This window comes from Tinamus guttatus, unplaced genomic scaffold (genome assembly GCF_059628265.1).
Source record: "Tinamus guttatus ecotype Peru unplaced genomic scaffold, ASM5962826v1 Tinamus_guttatus_pri_ptg000260l, whole genome shotgun sequence".
In the NCBI taxonomy this organism is placed as follows: Eukaryota; Metazoa; Chordata; class Aves; order Tinamiformes; family Tinamidae; genus Tinamus; species Tinamus guttatus.
In genome coordinates, this window is record NW_028288794.1 from 5,362,501 (window position 1) to 5,388,298 (window position 25,798).

At 35.8% G+C, this 25,798-nt stretch overlaps 1 protein-coding gene across 1 annotated transcript in view; it reads left to right on the plus strand.

Annotated features, from left to right (window-relative positions):
- Nucleotides 1-25,798, plus strand: part of ATF2 (activating transcription factor 2) — a 43,067-nt gene that overhangs the window by 10,250 nt on the left and 7,019 nt on the right. The window contains exons 5-13 of the mRNA XM_088527024.1: nucleotides 1,739-1,835; nucleotides 4,205-4,323; nucleotides 5,712-5,840; nucleotides 10,382-10,560; nucleotides 10,955-11,069; nucleotides 11,249-11,335; nucleotides 17,741-17,890; nucleotides 19,094-19,300; nucleotides 25,312-25,417. Coding sequence (XP_088383150.1) covers nucleotides 1,739-1,835; nucleotides 4,205-4,323; nucleotides 5,712-5,840; nucleotides 10,382-10,560; nucleotides 10,955-11,069; nucleotides 11,249-11,335; nucleotides 17,741-17,890; nucleotides 19,094-19,300; nucleotides 25,312-25,417 — 1,189 coding nt within the window. The remainder of the gene's footprint in view (nucleotides 1-1,738; nucleotides 1,836-4,204; nucleotides 4,324-5,711; nucleotides 5,841-10,381; nucleotides 10,561-10,954; nucleotides 11,070-11,248; nucleotides 11,336-17,740; nucleotides 17,891-19,093; nucleotides 19,301-25,311; nucleotides 25,418-25,798) is intronic.

The following is a 25,798-nucleotide window of genomic DNA, read 5'->3' on the forward strand; positions in this document are numbered from 1 at the left end:
CTAGATTATCTGATGCATGATTGACATATTGACATCCCTGCTGCCTTTATATAGAAATAATTTATTAAGCAAGCTGCATTTTTTTCATTATGTTAATATACTAGGATTTATTTAGATTTTAAGTTCAGCCTATTTTCATTTTTATTCTGAAGACCTTAGGTTTTACTATGGTTGACAACACGAATATTTCATTAATGGATCCTTTAGTATTTAACGTGCGAAAGGCTTAAGATTTCTGATTATGTCTGATATGTTTAGAGACGTCGAAGTAGCAGAAGAGGCCTGCTTTCTTCTAAGTAATGTTTGTCCCGACGTTTTTGCAATCTGGCTTGATGTAAACCCTATCAGAAGGATTTTGGCAACTAAGCGTCCTAAAAGATGCATCATGGGGCTACAACAATCCTCGATGTCAGTGAAGGAGGAGGAGGAAGTTTTCATGTCCCTGAAAATGGACAAGGCTCCTCCAGGTGTCAGGTCGTGTTTAGAACAGAGAGGCAGCCAGGCTCCAGAACACCATTCCCCTGCAGAGGAGCCTGTCCCTCTGCTAGTGAGGATGAGAGGATGCACTGAAAGTGCCTTGGAGTGAAAGAGCACTAAGTTGCTGGTTTATATTGGATAAAGAGATATAGCAAAGGCACCTGTAGGCAGCTGGACATTCAGAATCCATGACAAGCAAACTTCTAACAAAAAGTATGTCCTCTCAAACTTGAATTTTTAAATGTCTCCTGAGCTCCACATGTTTATCTCCTTTTTTATTACTTTATATTTATTTTATTTTTTTTATTTCACTGAAATGCTCTGTAAAGCTATGCTTTAGGGTCAAGAAAGCCTTTTGTAGTGATTTCTATGACGCTTGATGGGTATCTGTTACAGGATGCTTATGGAGTAAATTAAATTACTGGGGAGGAGTCAGAAATATAATTTGGGTTCCAGAGTAAGAACCAGAATATTTCTAAAAAGTGGCTTGGTTTGCTTGCCTTTTTTAAGGAAAGCTGTATCTTGCAAAACTTTCTTAGATCGTCTCAATTAGCTAACTTTGCCCCTATTCCAAATGCATAGCAAGCTTCAAATTATCCTGTGTAAGGGTATCTATTTTACAGCACTTAGTTTATATGCTTAATGCTTTTTTCATAAGTTGTTTCCAAAATTTCGGAGAGAGCATGCACAAAACTGGAGACTTCTGAAAACTTAACGGCTTTTTAAGTTAAGTTGAGTCCATTTGAAGACTTACACATCTGTACTTGCAGTGGTATTTCCCATTCTGTTTTTTATGTTAGATAGTGAACAGTCAAAGGCAGGAACTATATTTTCATTAGCTTTTACACTCTTAAATACAGCAAAGTCAATGTTTGTGATTACCGATCAATTTTCATTATTATGATGATGCAAACAATACAGAAATCAAGTAGTTATAGTCAATCACTAAACATTGTCAGGCTCCATTACTACAGCAAATAGTTCTTTGCTAATGGTTAGTGAAGTCAGCAGCACTCTAATTTTATTTTGGTCTTTTGATGAATGCAAGTACTTATATTGCCATTTCCCTAATATTGTTACTATGAACATTATTTATTTAAGTTTTGTGGGTTTTTTGGTTGGTGTTATTGACCAACAAACAAGAGTTGTTTGTTAGCAAGCTTATAATAATTCTACATGTTGTAAAAAATGACTTTCTGTAGAATTGTATTCACTTTGTTCACATTCAAAGTTACATTTTTTTTTAAACTTTCTGCCACAGCGTTTTACCAACGAGGATCACTTGGCTGTCCATAAGCATAAACATGAGATGACACTGAAATTTGGTCCAGCTCGTAATGACAGTGTCATTGTGGCTGGTTAGTATATACTTTTTTAATAGTTCATTCACTTTTCTGTTGCACTGTGCATACATTTTGTGTACTTTCTGTACATTGTGCGTAGATTTCTGTGAACAGAGTAGAAAAGGTTTTCTCTACTGTGTTTGACTACAACATGTGCTTACTGCTTCCCTTCATTAGTAACTCTTGTTGGGATCTGAAGCCAGTGTTTCTCATATAAGCTATTAAAGACCATGCCTAACATGATCTGTAACCAGACTTGAACCTGTTTATGGCTTAGTCATTCTTTGCCTTTTAATTCATAATAGATATAGTGACATCAGAACAATCAATCAGTAATTCTTACTCTTTACATGGGGTAGGAGAAGGAAGACTTTCTAAAATGTATTAACTTTTTTGTTTGTATAGGGTGGAAAGTCAGCACCAATGCAGAATTGTGTTCTGAAGTGCTATGTTCATTCAAGAACTTTGAACATGTTAACTATGTGAAGTTGTAGTTGGATTGTATTTCAGTGGTGGAACACCTTAAATGAATTTCACAAAGACTTAAAGAGCTTTTCAAAACCTTTTTTTTTTCATCTAAGCAACTGATTTGTTATGAGGAGAAGACAAGTAAAACTATGCTGCTCTTGAGCTGACTGTTGCATGTTTTAAAATACTAAATGTGATCTTCAACAACTAAATAAAAAGGTCACCTGTCAAAACAGAGGTGTGAGAATGAAGCCATGGCAGCTTTCTCTGCAACCGTATTTCAGTGTATGCACTATCAATCAAAACCTCTCAGCTAAGTCAGTAAGATTACATATGATACCAGCTATAACACTTTAAATGCATTTATGTTGTAGCAAAACCTGATAGGGCATGATTTCTAGTGGAATAAGGAGAATATGAGTACTACCAAAAATCTTATGGAAAGCCACCTTTTGAAAGTGATTCTTACAGTGGTCAGTAACGTAGCAGAAGTCTTATGTTTGCACTTGTATGAACATCTTAGGAGTTAAGACAGTTTTGTGTACTCCACCAGCTTTTACTTGCTTGAGAATAACTGCTACTGCTTTCCCTCTGTGAGAAGGGGAAAAGCAAACCAGCCGTGAGCTGTAAAAGCAGCTTTCTGTTTGAATGTTTCCTGTTCGAATGACTTCATATAGGCCTCATCTTTGTTTGAAAATAGGGCTTCTTCACTACAGGAGAGTGGTAGCCCAGAGCAGGCACCTGAAAACAGTCTGCTCTGGTGCCTGGATGCAGCCAGGAGGGAACACTCATCTTCCCAGCTGTGAGGGGCTCTGCTGGTTCTCACTCTTCAGTGACTTGTTTCCAGCAGGTGGAGTAGCCCTTCTGCTTGGCCTGCAAGCAGGACAGAAAGGAGCATGCTCTTGAGAAATGAGAGACTTTTTAACCATAAATGTTATTTCTATCTTTATGTCTTATCTCTATTATTTGAACTGAGGAAGTTTGCTCTGTAATCAAACCCAGAAATGAATGTCATCTTACAAAAACTAAATATATCAATGTAAATGCTCTGTATCAGCAGTGCTGTTTTTTTAATTCAGGTAATCCTTTTCATCTCCATTTTTAACTTCCTTCCTATAAATAGCTATATTGTATTGACCAGATAAGAGTGAGGAGAGAATTCTGTCAAAGAAAAAAGCAAATTAAGTGACAGGTTGATAGTAAAATTGTAATGCAGTGCTATCACAATCATAGGATTTAGGTTTTATGACTCATTCCAGGGCATACTGAGCTTTACTGTATCAAAACAGAAACCAGTGTTCTTTTCATTGTTCTTATTTTGAGCATGTTAGTCTGATTCTATATGTAATAAGAAAATCAGCAGAAAAATGAAAAATATTTATTTTAAGGATTTCTTCCCCTAACTGCAATCTTCAAAATATGTACCTCATAAAGTCTTCTTAAGAAAAATGAAAGTGAAGCCATCCCAAAGCGGCACAAAATTTATGCTTTTCCATGCACTTTTTTTTTTTTTTTTTTCTTTCTGGAAGACAGTTAAGTAATTGCAGTCAATTGCCAGACAGCTTAAGGTGTTAACATTCCCATTCTTTCATTATAAATTCCTTTTAGATAAGTGAGTAATGAACCCTAGTTTATTTTACAATTTTATGTAAACAAAATACAGACTTCTTAAATGTATAAGGTACGTAGATACTTTAGTCTTGCTTTTAAGTTAATTTAAAGAATAAACCTCATTTTAATCAGATTTTTTAGACCATTCCTTAGAGTAAGCCTGGATTTTAGCGTGTTATCTTTATTTAAAAGATTAATTAGCTTGATAAATTGGTGCTCCTTTCTTTGTGGAAAAAAAATACTCTTAAGAGTGTTCATATTTTTTTAAACAAAATTATGCTTTTTCTTTTTTCCTCACCTTTCAGATCAGACACCAACACCAACTAGATTCTTGAAGAACTGTGAAGAGGTTGGCTTATTCAATGAACTAGCAAGTCCCTTTGAAAATGAATTTAAAAAGGCATCTGAAGATGACATTAAGAAAGTATGTTGACAATATGGAGTATTTTCTTGTAACGCTTTTTCTTCTCAAAGATTGCACTTTTTGGTATCAAAAATGCTTAAAAATCAAATTCTGGTTTCTATATTGTCTTCTAAGCTATACCAATAACTACTGTCCAACTGCTAATGTATGTTGTACAGAGGTTATACAAATTTAAGATCTATTCTTCTCAAGATTAGTTTGCCTTATGAATTTTACAGTGACTTAGTTCTTTGTGTGCTATACATCTGTTGATATTACTCAGTAGTTTTGATAGAAACTTCATTAGTTTGTGAACTAATAAGCAAATGATTTGAAAAGTAACAAGGTTTTGTAGGAAAAAAGTGCTGCTGCAAGAAAGCCATGTGAAAAAATAGTGTAAAGCACCAATTATTTTGAATACCTATAGTTTTAAATATAGAAGTGATTCTTAGAGTAAGCAGTAATGATAGATTTAAATCCTGATTTAAATTTAGGTTTTTCTTTTTTAATATACAGATTGAAATTTAAGGGAAGTTTGGAATTAATCTGTTTAGCAAGTCTGTGTTTTCATGAACAACTCCCCATTTGTCTAGGTTTAGAGCTCAAACATGCAAACATGTCTTTAAACAAAAAAAAATTACTTAATGTGCCCTTTGAGTAGGTTCTGTCTTTGATCAAGTATTTGATTAGCTGCCATATGAAATAACCAAAATTTTATGTAAGTTTCAATTTTATGTAGATTTCAATAGGCATTTATAAATATGGTGAATTGCTATCCATTTCTGACAAAAATACTCACTTTGTTCTCACAATTACTTCAAATAATACTTTTTGTTAGGTTTATATATTTTTAGTCCTTTCTGTGTCTTTGAAAAGAGGTCCCACTTGAACAATTTTCACTCTCCTTTAATAGCATTTTCAGTAGAAAAATTAGGAACTGAATTGCATGAGAGCATGTGGAAAAGCATAGTGGATAATGAACTTTGAGGGAATGTTCTAATGCTTTCTGGCATAGCAGGCTAGGCAGCAGTACAGGAGGCTTTTAGATTCAATAGCATTGATTTAAATATTTTTCTAACTGTATTTCTTTACAGTGTTTTAGATATCCACACTCCTTCCTTATAAGCTTCCTGTTACTCTTGGGAAAGGAAAACTTTAAGAGCGTTTTTAATTCTTGGAATGAAAACGCTTGGTCTGGCATGTTGAAGTTGCGTGACAAGGTATTATTGAAGATTAGCATTTATACAGGTGCTGGAAAAATAGACTTGACTTATGCTTGCTTCAAGATCATCTGAACGTTGGCTCCTCAGTGGTGCTATGGGCTGATATTTCTTAGTTGTTCACAGTATTCTTGAGTATTGTTTTTTTGTGTCTGTTTGACTAGTTTTATTTTACACTGTTGCTCTTAGATGCCTCTAGATCTGTCTCCTCTTGCAACACCAATTATAAGAAATAAAATTGAAGAGCCTTCTGTTGTTGAGACAACTCATCAAGATAGTCCTTTACCTCATCCAGAGTCTACTACCAATGATGAAAAGGTCAGATTTTTTTTTATTCTTCTTGGAATTCATTTTTCATCCTCTGATGATCTTTGAATTTGTTGCACATGCTGAGGCAGCTGCAGTACTCAACTGTTTGAAAGAAAAGATTTTTGTTATGTTAGATTTCTATGAATATGTAGTTAATTTCTTCAATTCTTTATATAGCTTTGTTTGCCACAAATATTTCTTTGCATCCCTCAGGTCATCCAGCAAAGATAGAAAGGAAATCAGCTTTAATATTCCTTTTCTGCCTTTTTTAAAGGGGCGGGGGGAAGCCAAGTGACTCTGTGTTCTACATGAAATAGCACACATGAAAAAGTGCAAAGTGCAATTTTTTTTTAAAAAAAAAAGAAAAATAAAAGCTTTTGAAGTCTGAGTTTGACTCTTCATGTCTACATTTGTGTGTTTATTTTACCCTAAATTATTTTGTAAAACAGATGATCTTGTGAAAAATACAGAGATGAATGGGCTGTCTTTAAAAGTTAAGTTCCGAATAATTTTGTTTCAAAAGCAATACTCTTTGTAGGCTAGAGCAATGTATTTACAAGTGATGAATGTGGGTGCTTGCAGCTTTTATGTTTACCTGAGTATCATAAAAGACCAGGTTCCTGAAGCGGGGTCTAGCCTAGAGGATGTTACTGTCAAGTCAGTTTTAGAACTGCTGCTCTACAGAAGAAATAAACAGTCTAATAATAGTGATAACTTAGGTATGTGAGCAGAAGTGTTTTCATCACATGGAATTCTCTTGGAGAACACCAAACCAAGCCAAATCAATGAAATGAAGTATTGCTGCTCCTAATTAAGGAATTAAAAATAGTATGAACAGAGCATAATAAGCACTGTGTCTTTTCTAGTTGGTCTTTTCTATGGGCAGCCTGTATTTGAGGGACTTAGCTACCTTATTCCCCTAGATCAGCAGAATCTTTCTCCTGCTCAGAGCAGTGTCAGCTATGAGGTCAGAGTAACTTGGGACTTTATCCAGTCTGATTTTGAAAGCTCCATGGCTGGAGACTGCACAGTATCTCTGAGAGAGGGGTCTGGCTGTCCTCATGGTGAAGAAGTCTTTCTTTATGGCCACTCTGTATCTCTCTTGCTTCAATATATACCTGTTTCTCCTCACTGCAAGATGTAACAGTGTGAGAATTCTCGTTAAGTGTGTGATAGAAAACTAACAGTTTAATAAAATTTTGCTTTGTGTATGTCTCTTGAAATCTTCACTGGAGTTTTATAAGATACTATATATACTATAAGATGAGTAATAGCAGGTAATCAAGGCAATCGTGAAATCAATATATATGTAAAAATATAATTAATTTAAAATAATATATGTAAGAGCTACTTTGATGAAGCAAGTTGTAGATTTTCAATCAATGAAAATTCTTAGTCAATTTTTAGTTGTCTTTATTTCATAGTTTACCAAGGTTACTTTGTTTTCCTTTGTGAATAATTACCATTAACAGTCTGGTTTTGGCAGGAGTTAATACTAGTCTCTTATATTACAGAGTAGTGGTTCAATATCTCATTAGCATCATTACAAGTGAAAATTATATCTAAATACTTGCCAGTGGTTATAAACTCATGTCATTCATGATGTGATTTCAGTGTTGTCACTGTATTGGTGCCGAAGTGAAAAGCTGCTTCTGCTTAATGCTGTTCTGATGTCTGATTGTAGAGACAAGCTGAGCAAGGATGAGGGTGCTCCTTGGAGTATGCTGCTGCTGAATGTGGCCTGCAGAAGTTGAGAAATGTGAGCAGAGTGCTGTTTTCTCAGTTAGATTTTTACATTCTCCTTCTATACATGCCCTGAAGGAGGAAAATTATTTTTTCAGGGCATAGCTGGATTTCAAATCTATGCCACTCGTAACCCTTTAATTGGCTGAATGTTTTAGTAGCTTTAAATGATTACAGCCTGTTAATGTATGTGCAAAAAGATTCTAATTTTCTTTCTATCTATTGAAGGAATTTCTTAGGGAGTCTTTAAAATTATACTGAATTCCTTTTCTTTGTTTTCTAAGAGAGTTCTCTTAGTTCCATTAGGCTTCAGTAAGAGTTGAAATTGTGATTGGAATGGACTAAGATATCATTAGAAATAGAGGCTTTCAGCCTTAAAATAATAAGCAAATGAAACCTAATATATTCTTTGAGAGCTTGCAAATTCTTTACAGATTTTAATAATATTTTGAAGAGGAACTTCATTGCCAGATAGCTAATTTCCTCATTAACTGAGTTAGAATCAGTTCTTTTCTAACAGTATTCATCAGTTAGCGTTAGTTGTGACACTGAATTCCATGATTTATTTATAGCAGTAGGAAGTTATTGCATATTTGCTTTTAGGTACAAAATACTTGCAAATATGCATCTCCTGAAATAGCTTCCTTAAACGCAAGTTTCCATCATCTGCTGTGCTGCAAGGTCATGTTGCCTGCTCGAGCCCTTGTACCCGCTAAGCTGGTGTTCCCAGGTATAAGTCATTGCAGGTTCAGCAGGGCCCTCATTCTCTGGAGAATATCAGTTCTTGGGAGAGACTCTTGGGACAGACTTTACACACTACCTCTCGGCACGTGTGTGTTTCTTCAGCCTTCTGTTTTCTGGTAGCTGTTTCTCCATCCACGCTCACACAGGTGCCATTCATGCAGACTCCTACAGGAGGGGCTTCTACAACATCACAGTGCTTGAGAATGTACAAATGTCAGGTTAATTTATGTTCTTGTTTTAAAGCTATGTACATGGAGGTATGGCTGCTGTGCCTCTTTTTAGGAAAATTAGATAGCTTGTAGTAGCTACTTATTCTGTGGGTGACTGGGCAATTTCTGGACTTGTTGAGAGCCAGATGGCTGTTTAGGAGTGTGATTGCCATGTGTGAAGATGCTTCAGGTGAAGGAAAGGACAAGAAAGTGGGCTCTGAGATCTGTGCTGTCGTTGTTTGGGGCAGATGTGACTATTCCTGTGTGAGATTACTAGCATGGGAATAGGCAGGAAAAAGTGAAGCTGAAACTGATGAAGAATCGTTCAATGCTAACTTCTGATTTAACAATTTCTAAAGTTAGATTGGTCAAATATCCTTTCCTTACATCTTTTTCCAGTTTCTCACAGTAAAGTACTTCAGTCTTCTCATTTTTCTCCATGCAACTCTTCTCAAAGATTAAGCCTTTTGATTCTTTTCTCCATTTGCCTATTGTTATTTTTTTTCTTCCTTTGACTGAATGCTCATCCTAAGAATTGTGATGTTAAATATTATAACATATGTAAATACACTAGATTGAGGCAGTTGAGAAATTTTTCTTTATTCATCAATATAGTTCACTGTTATTCTTCCCAACTCTTATTTCCTGTAAATAAAATCTCTTAGGTCCTTCAAGGAAAAAAACAGTACAAATTGACAAATATAACCTCTGGACTCTTCAAGAGAGCAAATTTCATGACCTAAAGTCCTTTCTTTTTCAAAGCCCGCAGTTTGCCAGCCCCCTTGCAGTTGAATACGTGCACTTCCCGAGCACTTCATAGTTCAATGGGCCGATGAAAAGAAAAACAATCTGTTAAGACAGCTAAGATCCTACTGCTCAAAGCTTTGTTGATGAATATTAAAAACTCATGCTTAATTCAAAACAAATGACTGTCGTTGTAGCCTATGTGACATGTTTACATGGTTTTTGTGAAGCACTCCTTGTTTAACAGCTAGTCTTAAGAGTGTAGCTTTGTGTACCACTGATTTACCCTAGCCAGTGACAAATGAACAGGCAACTTAGAAAGATCCTGTCTTAAGGAAAAGCACAAGTTATGCCTGACAAGTTGCAAGGTTCCTTGGGAAGACAGACGCTTATTTCAGTAACGCATTTTTAGGTAATCATCAGCTATGAATGCAGGTATCATAATGTACTGTGCTTGATTGCTAATCTAAGAATTGTAGTCAGTTCTCTCTGGTGTTTACATTCAACCAAGGAAATTTAATTTCCATGCTTAAATCATTTCTTTCGCATCAGGATAGTTGAATATTTGCAAAGCTATGAATGTAACACTCTGAGTATTGTTGACATAATAGTGCTCTAGGTCAGAGAGGTGCGTAGCCAAGGGTTACCTTTTTTAAAGAAAAAAATGACTTTTTCCCCCTCTTTATTCATCAATAAACCTCTTTTATTTTGTTGTTTGAATCTGGAACAAAGCAAACCAAAATGAGTGCAAGGTCACTGTGGTGTCTACTTATTCAGAGTAAGGGCAGCCAGCAGCACAGTGGTGCTGAAAGCACCATGAATTTCTTTCTTGACACTCTATAACTGATCAAAACTGAGTTATTAGTAATAGCAGCCTTACGGCATTGAACCAGAATTTGTTATAAGACTGCTGAATGTCAGTTGAACAACTTGGTTTTGATATTTCAAATGAATCATTCAAAGATTTAAAAAAAAATTGTTATATAACTGACTCTACTTGCATTATTGTTATAGATCGCCTAACTTACCTTATTAAACTGCACATTGCACAGTCTAAATTACTGGTCTGTAATTGTATTTTGCCAACTGATTGATGGTTGTTTTCCTCAGGAAGTGTCACTGCAACAGACCGCACAGCCTACGTCAACAATAGTTCGTCCGGCGTCGCTGCAGGTTCCTAACGTGCTGCTAACAAGTTCCGACTCGAGCGTTATTATTCAGCAGGCGATACCATCCCCAACGTCTAGTACTGTTATTACCCAGGCTCCATCTTCTAACAGGCCAATAGTGTAAGTTGCATAAATCTTAGTAAAATGTTTCATTAGGAATTCTAGAGACAAGTTTGTCTTGCTTATTGTTTAATTGTAGAAGAGGTTGTTTACCTCTTCTACAATTAATGTTCAAATTTGAGATGCGTAGTGCAATGTGACAGTACAACAGATGCAAAATATATTACTTTCATGACATTTGAAATATAAGTCCCATGTTCTTCACATCACTGACTCAATATTTTTATTTCTAAATAAGTATTATATTACAGTTGTAAAGACTATATCTACATATTTTGAGACAGAGAATGAGAGAGGTAAGTTTCAGTCAGGGTTAAAATAAAATTAATAATGTACTAAGCTTGTTATTTTTGCTGTACAAGTTTTCTTTTATACACTTCATTCTTTCTTTCAGACCAGTTCCAGGTCCTTTTCCTCTGCTGTTACATCTTCCTAATGGACAAACCATGCCTGTTGCTATTCCTGCCTCAATCACAAATTCTAATGTGCATGTCCCTGCTGCAGTTCCAGTAAGTAAGCAGGATGCTTTATTAATTTGAAAGTGTTGCAGATTTGCTGAAGTGCTCAATAGAACTTAGTTTTATAAGAGCTTGATAGCTGTTTTGGCTGCAGAGGGTAGTGGTGTCATATGCTCTGTCTTATGGTAACATACTCAGGTTTTCTTCATTTTTATACTTTATCTGGTCAGCTTGTTAGACCTGTCACCATGGTGCCTAGTATCCCAGGGATCCCAGGGCCTTCCTCCCCACAGCCAGTGCAGTCTGAGGCTAAATTGGTAAGTAAAAAACTCCATTATTCCTCAAGAAAAATTATTTGATGATTAAATTCTTTTGCTTTTAAAGTGCTTTAATTTATTTGTTACTTGTTGTTACAGTCTACATTCTCCAAGTACCAAGTTCAATAAAAACAGAAAAATAATAGCTGAACATTTGTTTTTCTTATTTCCAGTGGATGTCAGTTCTGTTGCTAGTGGTCATTCTTATTTTATTTTGTATTATTCTTTGAAATGAAATAGATCTTCTAAGCTCCTTATTGCTCTCCCTACTGGGGAGTAGGAAATCCCCTTATCCTTTATATATCACTTCTCTTGACCTTAACCTGCGAACTTTTTCCTTACTTGTTTTTAATTCCCAAATTACAACATAATCAACAGTGAGTCTAGGAACACTAATGATTGTCTGGAATGGCAGGATCCCAGTAGAGTGGGAATATTATACTCTGTTCCACAAATACTGAAAGCCCCATGAAGAGCTGGTCACCAGCGCACTGACTTTTCCTGTTGCTTTCAGGACTTTCTTCATTCTCCTCTCTTGGGCAGGATGATTTTTAAAATACTTTATTTGGGAAAAGAAGTGGTTGGCCTCTGGCCATCCTTTGGGAATGGGGAAAGGAAGCTTTTCAGAGCTGGGGAAATACTTAACTGAACCACCTCAAAGGGCATAAATTTATCTGGTATCTGGGAAAGAAGAATGCAAGAAAGTGGGGGAAAAAAAGAAATGCAGAAATGGCACATTGCTTTGAATCAAGATGCTTGATCACTAAATGTGCTCTGCGAAATCCAGAAGAAACTAGTTCCAAATAATTTTTAGTTGGACAAGAAATTAGCTGCTTAAGCATATTACTGAGTGATCTTTCTCTGAACATTTTGTGAAGGGCAAAAATACATGTATTCAGGGAAGATTGGATCTTGTGAAGGAAGTAGCAATCATTCCAGATACAAAGGAGAAAACAAAGATTGTCAGACTTAAATTTTAACAGTCTCATTAGTTTTCTCGTTAGAATTTAGCTAATATGTGCACTTTGGTGATTGCTCATCTTTTTTAAATGAGCCTGTAAAGGGCTTTTCTTCTTCCTTGTCTCCTAATATAAAGCATGAGCAGAATTCAAGAATATCAGGATTATGCACATTTCTGATGCTCATTTACTTTTATATAGTGCTTATTCACAAAAATAAAAAACTTGTCACCCTTATAGTAAAAACCATTTAATGAGCAACTCTGATCTTTACAGAGAAAAGCTTCTGAGAGGAAGACTAGCTCACCATGCCATGTTACGTGTTGTTGGCAGATATGTCATGGTTTATTAACTTTGAAATTTCATTTAATTTTTAAAATTTAAGTTTTTATGCTACCAAATCCTTTCATTCTGATGCTATCTCTTGAAGGACTATGTTTGCTTGCTACATATAAAATTCGACAAGTATATGGCAATCATGCGTATTTTTCACTAGTGTTCTGGTATAAGCCAACAGACAACTTAAATATGTAATTTTATTCTTGCAACTTGTTTACTTTGCATTTCATTAAAAGTTCCATTTTAAAGCTGAAATGTAAGCTACTATGTAACTTCAATTTAATAAGCAAGTTATATATTTCATCTATTAACGGTAGGCTACACAGGTATTGGTATATTTAAAGTAGCAGAACCTGGGCTAAACAAGCAGACATAATAAGCACCAAAGAGAATTAAATAATCAAAAGCTTCCTCAGCTTCTTGTACAGCCTCCTGAGGAGAGGACAGTCTCTCTAAGGCAGAGTTAGTCACGAGCAGAACGTTCGGTTCTTTACTGCTTGGCTTAATACCTGAGACGAGAACCAGGCGCTTGACCAGGCATTTTAAAAGAACTAATAGCTTTTAGAGTTTTGTGTAGCAAGAATAATTTGTGCTATATTTTCATTCCTCATCTCTTTTCTAAAAGGCTGCATGTGGATTTCTTCCTTCTTTAAGGTGAAGGTGAGAATTCTGACATACCCAAAATCAAATCAGATTGTGATGCCATTATTTTCTAATACTTACAGAGCTTAAGTATTTAAATATGGTTTGCAAAACTTAATTTCTTTCTATTAGCAAAATAGAAATTTTGTTCCGGTAAACCTCTAATGTTTCGTTTGAGTTGCATATACCAAATTGCACATACAACATCATGAGTTTCTTTATATACAATCCTGAGCGAGCTTTAATAAAATAGACATTTTGCTTTTAAAAGCTAAAGCTCAAAATAACTTGCAGAAGATTTGTTTGGTAACGGATATAGGACACGTTCCTATGGCACAATAAAAACTTTTCTTTTTGCTACCCTAGAAGCTTTAAAATCCATTAAGGGAACTAATGTGTCTGGCATGCCAAATACAGCTTTATTTGTAAGGCTTCTAGAGAATTTACTTGCTGAATGCTTGGTTCTTTTCATTATGGACAACTTTTGGAAAATGCCTTCAGTTCCTAAATGTGCTCTCTACAGACTTTTTCAAGTGTTTTTGGCTTAAGAGTTTTCCAGCTTCATTTTCAACTTGGTCCATTGTTTGATCGTTGGGAAACACTCTGTTTAATGTAATTTGTTTTGACATCTCCCTGCAGATTACACATCTGTAAATGTTTACCTGGACATAGCCAAAAAGATATGTTTTGGCTGGTCAGAGACCTTATAAAATATACAAAAAAAAAATCTGATTTCAGTGCCTCAAATTTTTCAGTGGAGTGTATGTACCGATGGAAATCTGACAAAACAAAAAAGTAAACACAACATATAGTAATCGATGTGTACTTTATCAGATATAAAAATAAGTTTTTGATCAGAAGAGCGAAAACCTTTGGGAAAGGGAGTTTTAAGTGCTTACTCATGGGAGGGGAGTTACTGACAGGCTTTCTTTGCCGCAATGCTCTTTCCCCGGGTCTACAGTAAAGTTGCGGAATGCCGAATGGTCACAGGAATTCTGCAGAGGGACAGTTACCTGCGAGAACAGCTTCACTAAGTGAGAGAGCAATTTAAAATAATACCGCCTGGAAGGAGAAAACAAATATAACCAAAGGAAATGAAAGTGAAGATAAAAACACAAAAGCGAAAATTGGCTGCATAGCCAGCCCGGTTCTTAGGTTAGGTGTCATTATTGCAAGTGATTCTGCAACTAAAACAGCTGCACTCCTGTGGAAGGAGTGTGCTAGGCGCAGCTAGATCGTGTAGCCTTCTGGACTTCAGCATTATAGTATATATATTTCTTTGATGGGGATAATTATGTGAAATTGTATGAATTTTGCATTTTAATTTTACTGTCCGAAGTAGCTATTGTAGTCATCGTAGATAGTCCCTTCACATGCATGAAAAGTTCTTACTGTGGTTTTGAATATTCTTGGATTATTTTCTTCTTTGCAGAAGTAAAGTGAAATATGACAGATTTTATTCAGGCACAAGCTCTGTTTTAGTGCTACTTTTCAGAAAATATCATTGTCTTGTACAGTGACATTTGATAAATCGGTTGCAAGATCATATGTTGTACTCATTATATAAATCGTCAATTTTCATGAAGTGATCTATATTTGTAAATTATGCAACAGAATCTAAATTCCAGGTACTTAATATAATCAAATGCCTGAGTCAGTTTTGTGGTATTTAAAATGTTTAGAGAGTAGATGCAGTAGCTGCAGTATAAAACAAAAACAACAAAAAGACAGAAAAACTATATAATAATACAAGGATTCTAAATTTTTTTCAGAGTGGTTTTGCCCCAGTAGTCCCATAATCTGTTTGGGAGAAGATGAGTAATTGTGTGCCCCTCACATACAAATAGGGAGCAGCGGACGACTCCTAGTTTTAAAGCACATGTGTCTTGAGGGTGCAGATTGTGGGGGTAAACCTCATGTTCAGATCCTTTTACAGGGGTTGCAGAAGTTCCTGAAGAAATCTAAATATTGCTCCGACTTTTCCGCTGAGTTTTTCCCTTCTCTCCTCCTCCTCCCCATGGAAAACCTTTTGTCGCAAACGGAGCAATACCTTGCACGCAGTAGGTTTTCCGCAGGGGGCTTCTGCTGGGAACTGACAGAGGACAGCGTGGCAAATGCTCAGAAACCCACATTAACGTGCTGGAGCCCGGCATGGGAGCCTGTGTTCAGCAGAATCCTTCTGACCTGGCGCTCTGTGTGCCGAGCTAATCAGCAAACACCTAATGAGCCCGCTCTAAAGAAACAGACCCTCTCACAACCTACTTCATTTTCGTGTGTTCTCTGGGGGTGGAGAGACAAGGCTTCATAAGGACTGATGATGCTGCAAAGACCACAATAATGATAATTAACTTGCTGAATTTAGAAGATTATGCTGCTAATTAGTTGCAAAATAAAGATAAGTAATAGAGCAGCAGATGGTAGGATAACACCCAGGAGAAGGAGGGTTATTACTCTGATGAGCTTTTGTGGCAGATATGAAATATGGATCTGAGTTTTTCACAAATTGTTTCTGGAGAATATTATCTTGTTTCTGCGAGCTGTTGATAGAATGATCTAGTCCTACCAAATTTTGACAGATGTGATGAGAATTTGTTTTCAACTATATACATTATATTAAAGACTTTGAAAGTCTTTATTAGAAAGGTTTTGTTGTTCAAATAGTTGAAAATACCCTTTTTGGTTTGCCTCTAATAACCAACTGAAGGTAAATAAACCCTGGCTGTGATCAAGTTTCCCAACATAGTCATACTTGTATAAATTTATTCTGATATTTATTATTGTATATTTGATTTTTAAAACTGCCATTCACAGTATTCAGGGTGACTACCACACTACTCACTGGAAGAACAACATCCACATAACACTTTGCTACACCCTTACAGACCTAAGTTTTGAAACCATTTCTAAACAGAGTAGCTGAAATCTCCTTAGGGCAAGCTGTAGATATTCCTCTGGTTTTCACAGGGATTTTTTTTGTTTGTTTTGGTGTAATTTTAGACATAACTCTGCTCGAATTTCCTAAGTGTTGAATCTCTGTGGTATAAAACAAAGGAATGGTTTTGTGTTTTTGTTTCTGTAGTAACCTCCACTTTAAAATGCACAGAAATACTCTGCTTAAATGTTAAAATTACAATACGGAAACTCAAGTTCCGCTTTGACTCTGCGCATCCATTGTTTCTGGTGATATATAGTATTTCAAGATAAAGGTTGAGTATAGAAATATACATGAACTTTATTTTGTTAGTTTAGCTTTGCAAATATGGTTAAATCATTTCTGTGACACAAAAATGAATAGGTAGAAAAATGGAGCTAGCAAATAATATGCACATATTTTCCTTATGTCAAAAAAATGCTAATCAGTTTTATTTCATTTTGCAAATCTTATGAGCTTGGGCAGTCTCTCAGTAAGGACGCTTTTACTAGAGAAGCTTTATTTTTAATCACTTAAAGCAAGCACTGTGGAGCATTTTCAGGACTTCGTAGACTTCCCCGGTCAAATGCTTACGTCAATGTTTCCTCATACAGTCACAAGCAGAGCAGAACAGGCAGGCCATAAACATAAATGGGTATATGTGTATATAGGGTTATGTGTATGTATAAATGTATCTTCCATTGCCGTCAAAATAGAACAAGTTAGCTTATTATCCCTGAATTTCGATATCCAGGCATTTCAGTTGGGTGAAATTTCCCCATTTTCATTTATGGCAATGACAGACACGTAGGCGTATGGTAAGTTACTGTGTCCTGGGCGAGTAATTTTTGAGTGACGGTAACTTTCTAGAGCTTGCTAAAGTGTTGCCTTGAAGAAGAGAGAGCATGCCCTCGAAACCTCAACACGGTTAAAATAGTGATGGGATAAATTGATTATGTCTCTACTGTCTTGATTTTTCCTCTTGGTTATTTGTGAGGCATCCTGCTAAACAAGTTATAATTTAAGAAAAGTTATTTAATTGTGGTTGCTCATAGGAAGCACTGTAAAGATGAGTGAAGAAGATGAGAGACATAACAAATGATTTAAAAATGATCAGAAAACAATTTTTAAATTATGTTCTGTTTTTTTTGGTTTTGGTTTATTTTCCTCTCAAGTGTATTGTCTTTAGCCTTCTGGTCTATTCCTTCCAATTTGCTCACTGCTCTCTAGTCATCTTCCTGTGGTCACAACTCATCATGGAGGAGGTTTCCTTTTTACTTTTCCATACAGTTTAACTTCTCCCTTACCATTCTCTTGCTTAAGATCCTTTCTGAAGACAGATTTCTATAGTTGTACCTGCAAAAAATTTTAAGATGCTGTTAGATATATATCTATGTAACTGTTGAAGACCTTTAAAAAGAAACACCTACTTTAGCGTTTGGGATTTGGGAAATAGAAGTAACTGCATCCATAAATGATGAGTGATGCCTGAAATTCTTATTCTATTTCCATTATGGAAAAATTAAAAGGACTCTTTTTTTTTCCTCTTTTCAGAGGTTGAAAGCAGCCTTGACCCAGCAGCACCCTCAGGTAACAAATGGAGATACTGCCAAGGGACATCCAAGTGGCTTGGTTAGGACTCAGTCCGAAGAACCTCGGCCACAGTCACTACAACAACCTGCAACATCGACAACTGAAACACCGGTATGACAACAATGTAAAACTGTGCATCCTGTTCCCTTCACTATCGTGCAAAAAACACAAGAGTCTTTTTTTTCATCCTCTTGATTTGTAAAATAAATATTAATATGTGCTACAGACTGTTGCTGGAGTTAGAAGCTTGAGGGAGAAGTAGACTGCTTTGCAAAATGCTGTCTGAATCTCAGTGTATGCTCTGCAGCAGAGTGCCTTTTTGCTGGTGTGTTTTATTAGCTTATGATTATGTGCAGTTTTGGCCAGATTGCTATATGTATACTGTGCTTGTTTTGCTGGCATGTTATGTTGGTATTCCTACAACAAGAACGTTCTTATAATGATGTTTTTAAATGCTTCTAAAGTGTGTTATTGAAGGTGATTATTTCAAAATAGGTATTTTCTCTCTGTTTGAATTTGAAATTAAGTCCTCCAGACTTCTGGACGGCCTTGTCAGGGAATTTTATGGTAACTGAAAATTGTATAGCTGACTAAAATACATTTGGGGAAAAAAAGTGCTCTTATTCGTATTCGTATTTATATTGCATCTGTTTTTTATTGCATACTCTTCAAAATGTTAAACTGCATTAAGCACCATGCTTATGTTAATTTGCTTGAAGGATCTTCCCTGGACTGCTGCAGGAAGAGTCTCAGGTGTGTGATCAAGTTGCACCATGTCCTGGTGGCTGGCAGGGAGATTGTGAGCTCGGGAGACTGTTCTTTTCCCTTTGAATGATATATGAGACAAGAACTCTGAGTCAAGCCGGGAGTGAGGGTGCCACTGTAGGCAAGACTTCCATGTGCGAGCACAGAGGTTTTCAAAAGCTGTAGCTTGTGTCCTGGAGGATTGCTGCTGCTTTGCTTTGAAGATAATTGTTGAAGTGTTTTCTTCAGAAAGTAATTATGGGTGATAGTGAACATTAGACAAATATGAAGGACATATCACGTTACCAAATTTTATTTCATTTTGTGGGCCAGCCTGCAAAGTAAGTAAAACATACTCCCTTGCTGCACTTACCAATCATTTTAAACATATAAATGTAAGCAAATTCTGTGCAATTACATCATATTGCTTCTTGGAAAAGTTATATGTATATAACCGGAGTATATTTAGCAATACTGTCTAACAATGTGATGTGTTTATATGAATGCTGTAGTTTGAGTCATGAATAGTGTTATGCTGATAACCTCTTTACTGCTTTTCTCTGTTTTCAGGCATCACCAGCTCAGCCTACTCCACAAACAGCAAATACAGGTGGTCGGCGAAGAAGAGCTGCCAATGAAGACCCTGATGAGAAAAGGAGGAAGTTTTTGGAGCGAAACCGGGCTGCAGCTTCCCGATGCCGACAGAAGCGGAAAGTCTGGGTGCAGTCATTGGAGAAGAAAGCCGAGGACTTGAGCTCACTAAATGGCCAGTTACAGGTATACTTTATTTCCAGCAATAGCCAGACTTCTGCTTTTCTAGACAATAATCCTGGATCAGTGGGGAATATACTTGCATGAAATCTGAAATATAAACAGCTTTGTAAAGGGTGGCTCAGTTCAGAATTGAAAATTAAGCATTGTTTACACATATCACCAGTAAAATAAGATTATAGGAAAATATTTAGCTTTCAAGACATGTGAACCTAAAGATCCTGCCCGCTTGTCCTTTGCTCCATTTTAAATAACTTTCAAGCTGTGATACTACAAGGATGACAAGATCCATTCGAGTAAAGGCTCATTAGCCAAGTAACAGCCTTAACTTGAACATCTTGCTCTTCACAGTTTGTATCACAACCTGAGTTATTTAAAGATGTTCTATTTTGATTTCATTTGGTCTTTTGGTTCTTGTTAACTTCACTTTTTTTCCTTTAAAGTGGATGTAGGGCTCGTGAAAGGTGCCAGATTGACATCACTGGAAACTGAAGGCCTCTTTTGTCCACAGAACAGGTACAGCACAGGCAGTGGCAGTGCAAATATCACCACACTGCCCTCCCAGTGTGCATAAATCCTATAGTAAGGGATGTATACTGTAAGAATATAGTTTAGTGTATGCTCCCAGTCATGTTCCAGCTCTGCTGAGGTGCTTAGTCATTTAAAAGTTGTTATGTGGACACATTTTCTGTCTGTAGGACAATATAGGACCCTTTCATTTAAGCTGCTCTTAAATGATAAAACATACTTTCTTAATGTTTTCCGGCCATACATAAGAATTAGCACTGTTCTGTTTCCAAATAAAAACTCTAGAAGCTTTATTTTGAAATGTTAAAAGGAAAGAAATATGTTCCAAAAAAAAAAAATTAAACTCAAAGCATTCTGAGATCTAAAATTTTTCCTTCTTGTTCTTTCTTCAGGACTTGTTGACCCAAATTGACAAATAATCACAGATATCTCTCCTAGTAAAATTCCTCTCATGATATTTGGTAAACTGTCTCAGTTCAGCTATCTGGAAAGCAGGGCATGTTGATTATATTTTTTTTTGTCATGTAATGAAAATTACAATGTATTAACCACCCTCAGCTTCACATCTTTAAAAAATCTCAATATCCCAAACTGCAAAATGTAAAATTAATGACTAATCATGAAATTGTTTCTCAAAAATCATGAGACTATGTACCATAAGTTACATAACTTGCAAATATATTAGTTTTCTCTTACCTGTTCATAGTTCGTAGATATTTCTTTAATGTAATCAGTCCTGAGTTAATCCTTTAATGACAAAATGGTATGTAGCACCATTGCTTAAATAATCTATGAAATAAGTGAAGATAACCTGTGAATGGGAACATAAAAGAAAGGAAAATAAAATATTGGCTGTATTTCAATATTCTTGGTGAAAGAAAGTTTCAGTATTAAATGTTAACTACCCTTACGCTAAAAAAATCCTTTTTTTTTTTTTTTAAAAACTTAAAACAATGCAAGTGTCTTATTCCATTGGTATAAATAGAGCTTCTGAAGCCAATAATCAAAATTCATTTTACAATTTGTATAAAAATTTGTATATTTATACATGCACACACTTCCTATTCACTGTAGCCACTATTGGGATTAGAGTCTGAAGGAAATTTATTTTATCTATTTTAGAGTAAATACTAAAAACATCTGTTTATCCTATCACTCTATTTATGTCAATGATCTCCTTAACATCTCATAATATATAACTGTGGTTACTTGCATAACATATTTATCCAGATGCATTGTTTAGACCTATAATTGCATTTAACCTTTTGTTCTGGTTTAAAAATATGTATAATATGAAGAAAGCTTTAGGTTTCCAGATTTCTAAGAGTTAACACAGTAAGAGTGAATTCAAGAAAAAGAAATTTCTTATGGTCTACCAAAAGCAAAACCATTAACTGTGAAGAACAGAATGACTTGTAAAGAGAATTGAATATCAGAAATAATTAAACTGTACTTTATGTGAAAACATAAATCAATCCTGTATTTCCTTATAATTCTACACTGGACAGGCTAACACAGCTGATGAGCATGTGTTAGAGCGCAGTAATGACCCATGATCACTTATGCTGTCTGTAGTAAGTTTGAATTTTGCCTTTGTATACATTACAGGCTGCGTGGTAGGGTTTAGTTGTTCGTATTTTGTTAATATATAATGTGCCCTGCTTAGCTGAATTTAGCAAGATGTCTTAACTTCTTTTCAGCAGTTGTAAGTTTTCTTACATAAAAATACTTTTCAGTGTGAAAACACAAACTGTGTAAGTTTAAAGATTTTTAAGAAAGAAAACCCTTGAAAAGGCTCTACAGATTTTGAAAATATTTTTCTGGCACAGTTGGTGTGTGCTTATAGTTCTCAGCTTTCTATAGATGAACTGAACTTCTACAGAAGAAAGTCTGCTTTAGCTTTCCTTGATACACCCTAGTTCCTGTGTTTCTTTTTCCTTTTTATTTCTTAAAGGTTTTGTTTTGTTTTGAGTAAGATAACATTTCCGTCAGTTAAATCCTGTCAATAACAGATTAGGCTTTATTATTATTTGCCTTTATAATAGGCTCTGCTCTGTTAATTGTTTCACACTTCACCTTTTAAAAGTTTTGGCTTGAGGATTTTTTTTTCCCCTGCTTGTTCTACTAGTAAGTTGAATTGTTTGTGGATGTGCGATAGATCATTTTGCGTTGCCTCTGAGCTTTGCACAGCTACTGCAGGCAGGGCTGTTTTGTGAGAGATGTCTTGAGCAACTATTGACAGCCAGTCCCCAGCGGCTGCTCAGCCCTATTGCGGTATCCAACCCCCAAGTTCATCTGTGGTCTCTGCTTGTGCCCTGGCACTTTAATGATGTAGAGGGTGGAGGATTAATGAGTGGTGTTCAGCCCGAGTGGAAGCGTGGCTGGGCTGCCCCAGGAGCTCAGTGTAGCGTTTAAGGGATATCCATTATGAACAAGCAGTGGTGGTTTGTCCTAATGCTGCAGAAGGTGCTTAAAAGAGGCTAAATTATGAGAGAGAAAGAACAAAACAATCCCAAAACATAAGTTCAGGTCTGTTTCTGTCCAGCCGTATCCAGAAAGGAAAAGGATGACAGGTATTTAACACGGACCGTAAGCCCTGCACATTACCTGCACGATGACCCGTCTGTCTGATACTAGGTCTGGTAAATAAACCTCAGAAATGTCGCTCACACCTTCTTGTTGATCAACTCCCACCATTACATGCTCATTTTGGATCCGGTGGAAAAGCAGCAGGTGTGGGTGAGGAGCTCATACACCAAATGTTATACAGTGTGGAGACTGCAGAAAAAAGTATCTTCTGAAAAAATGCAGTACAAGCAGAAGTAGATATGCTTCTCCAGAACTGTGCTTTCTAATAGCACATTTTGGAATATGTGAAAATAAATAAATAAAAAACACTTTCTCTTTGTTACTCTCTCTGTTGTTCTATTTTCTATTGTTGTATAAAATATATTTTGTGTTTGCATCAATGAACATTTATCCTGAAGGTCAATATGAGTATCTCATTAAGAGCCTTCACCTTCCCAGTGTTTAAAACTTTCTATATGCCATCTCTTGAGATGTTTATTCCTTGTGTTTCTTCTCGTTTGCCTTTTTTTCTGTAAAGAATACTGTATGTTAACATATTTTGGATGGAGAGAATTGATGATATTACATATAGAGTAAGAAAAGTATAAAGTGCATGTTGATCTAGTTTTCAGAATCCCCTTTTATTACCAACCAGAAGTGGATTTAATAATAGTATATATGGGCATCAATGTTAACCATTGATTGCCCATCTGTGACATTCCCTATAGTGTGTATCTAGCAGGCATCCTCTTGCTGCTCTCAGGGATGATTCATAAGTTGAGTGTGCGCTGTTGGCACACGGCGCTTCTGTTAGTGACAATGGAATTTGTATATTCAATGATAATACCTCAACTTCTGTAATTTGTAGGTAGGATGTCCCATTTTTCAGGTATGCTTTAATGTAAGAGAGCTTTTTTTAGATAGCTGTTAGCAAAATTCCTCATACTTAAACTACATCTGAAATTAATCTATAAACTGACTTTTCAGTATTTTTCATAAACATTAGAGTTATCTACACTGTTAAACAACCATTTTATTTTCATATATGTTATTAGTGTATAAAATTTTTCCTTGAAATACGAGACAAAGGTGAGAAACTTGCTGAAGACTTTTCCTGGGTTGGGTTGTTTATTTTGCCCATGTTCCCTAAGCAGCCAGTGGAAGTGGTTTCATTGGTGGGCACTGCTGCTTCTGCAGCAAGTGCAGATGATGGGTAAGAGGCTCAGATCTCCACCAGCACCGTCCCCCCGCCTCTCTCCGTGCACTGCTGGCTTTGGGCAGCTGCCTCCTGGACACGCAGAATTGTGGCTCTCAGTAGGAAACACGGTCAACTGAGAGCAGACTGAGAACTGCAGGTGTAGGTAACATGCTTACCAGGGACACCCCAAGGTTTCTGGACATGTAATTCCAGGGAATGCTCTTGTTTTTGTTTTCAATGGCAAGATTCTAAAAGAGATAGCACAGTTAAGTAGTGCTTTTCCATTCAGTCATTTTATAGTTTTGTAAGAGAACTTAGCATATGTAAATACTTAAGATTTTTATCTCCTAAATGGAAGGAGAGGGCCCAAGGAGACAATTCATCTTAAAAGAATGGATTTTTTTATGTTTATGGATTATATTATTTAGTGTAATTAAACCAAATAAATTCTCTTCTAAAAATTTATTTTTCTGGAGTATTCTAAAATAGGATATTAGAATACTTCTAGTTATAATTCTTTTTTTTTTCCTCTAAATTACTTCACTTCTAACTTGGAAATAGGCTGAAGTTCTCGTGCATAAGTTTACCTGCAATTTTCTTGTGTTACGTTTTTCTTTTAACTTGCTCTGTATATGGAAAAACATGTTTACTGAGCACTTACGACGTGTAGTATGATGTGCCAACATGCAAAGGTTCTTATAAGCTATGTAACATCAAGTATTTCATACTGCTGAGAGGGATTTACATCTAAAAGAAAAACTAACTTGTGGAAAAATATGTATAGTAACAGGATGTAGGGATCACAAAGCATTACAGATAACTGGATTCTGTAGATACATAAACATTTTTCTGCTCTTTTAAGTGAAAATGGATCTATCAAAATGACATACTGTTCTTAATTTGGATTGTCACATATAATGCGTTTATGTAGTGCTGCTTCCTCCATAGATACCAAACTGCTTTGCAAGGCAGGTAAGTATCCTCCATTTTACAAATGAGAGAACTGAAGCACAAAGAAGTAAAATGACCTTGCTCAAGGTCACCCAATATGGAGTGCTGCAGCTTGGTAATGAATCCAGTTACTAGATCCTGCAAGCGCTGCCTCCTAGATTGCACTCTGCTTTTGTGGCATAAGATGACATTTCAGGGTTTTATCATTATCAATTATAGACATTCCTTCCTGCAACACTTGCTTTGTGCATGCTTACCAAAAATAAAATCAGTGTAAAAATCAGTAGACACTTGCCAATTTGGTTTTTCATCACATGAGATTTCCTCTTACAAAATATAAATCTAAATATAGTTTCCCAGTGTCATTTTGCCTTGGTTAACTTTTCATTTTTGTTGGCTGTGGCATCTGTTAAAATGTAAGTAGTTAAATGTAGCATTATTCTACTTAGAATTCAGCACAAAGCCCTGCAGTGGATTCTTACAGTAGCTGGATTGTGTAAATGAGGCTATATGCAGGTTCTGCAGTCTGAAAACTGAAAAAATATATTGCTATTTACCATAAGAGCATTTACTAGCTTAAGAAAAAGTCAGATTTCAGCTAATATTTAAGTATTCTAAAGTTTTAATTTTTCTTCAATATATACGGAATGGAAATTGATTGTATTTTATTTACCCCCAAATGAACAACTGAAAATCCCATAAAACTTAATACTTACCTTTAAAATGTGTGTAGTTTGAACCATGTGAAGTACATAACTTTCTTCTCCTTTAGAATGAAGTCACCCTGCTGAGAAATGAAGTGGCACAGCTGAAACAGCTTCTTCTGGCTCATAAAGATTGCCCTGTAACTGCCATGCAGAAGAAATCTGGCTATCATAGTGAGTAATGTTCCATTACCTATAGCCTTAGGCTGCATCAATGAAATACTGCCAAAGTGAACTGAATGAACATTAAAAAGGAGAAGTGTAGTTCTAATATTACATTAAAGATTTTTTTTTTAAATCCAAAGGTTATTGCAAGACAAGAACGAATATGATATTTAGAAATATTTTTTATAAGTCCCTTCAGTTGAAATGTTGCATAACATTAAAGGTTTTATGTTGGGTTAATAAAGATGTATGATAATTAGTACTTAAAGACTATATGCTACTATACCTGCTTTGGAAAATTTAATTAAAGTATTAATAGCACATGATAAACCATTTCTTTATACTTTGTTAGCCTAGTACAGTGAAAGGTCCTTGCCTTTTTCTCCATAT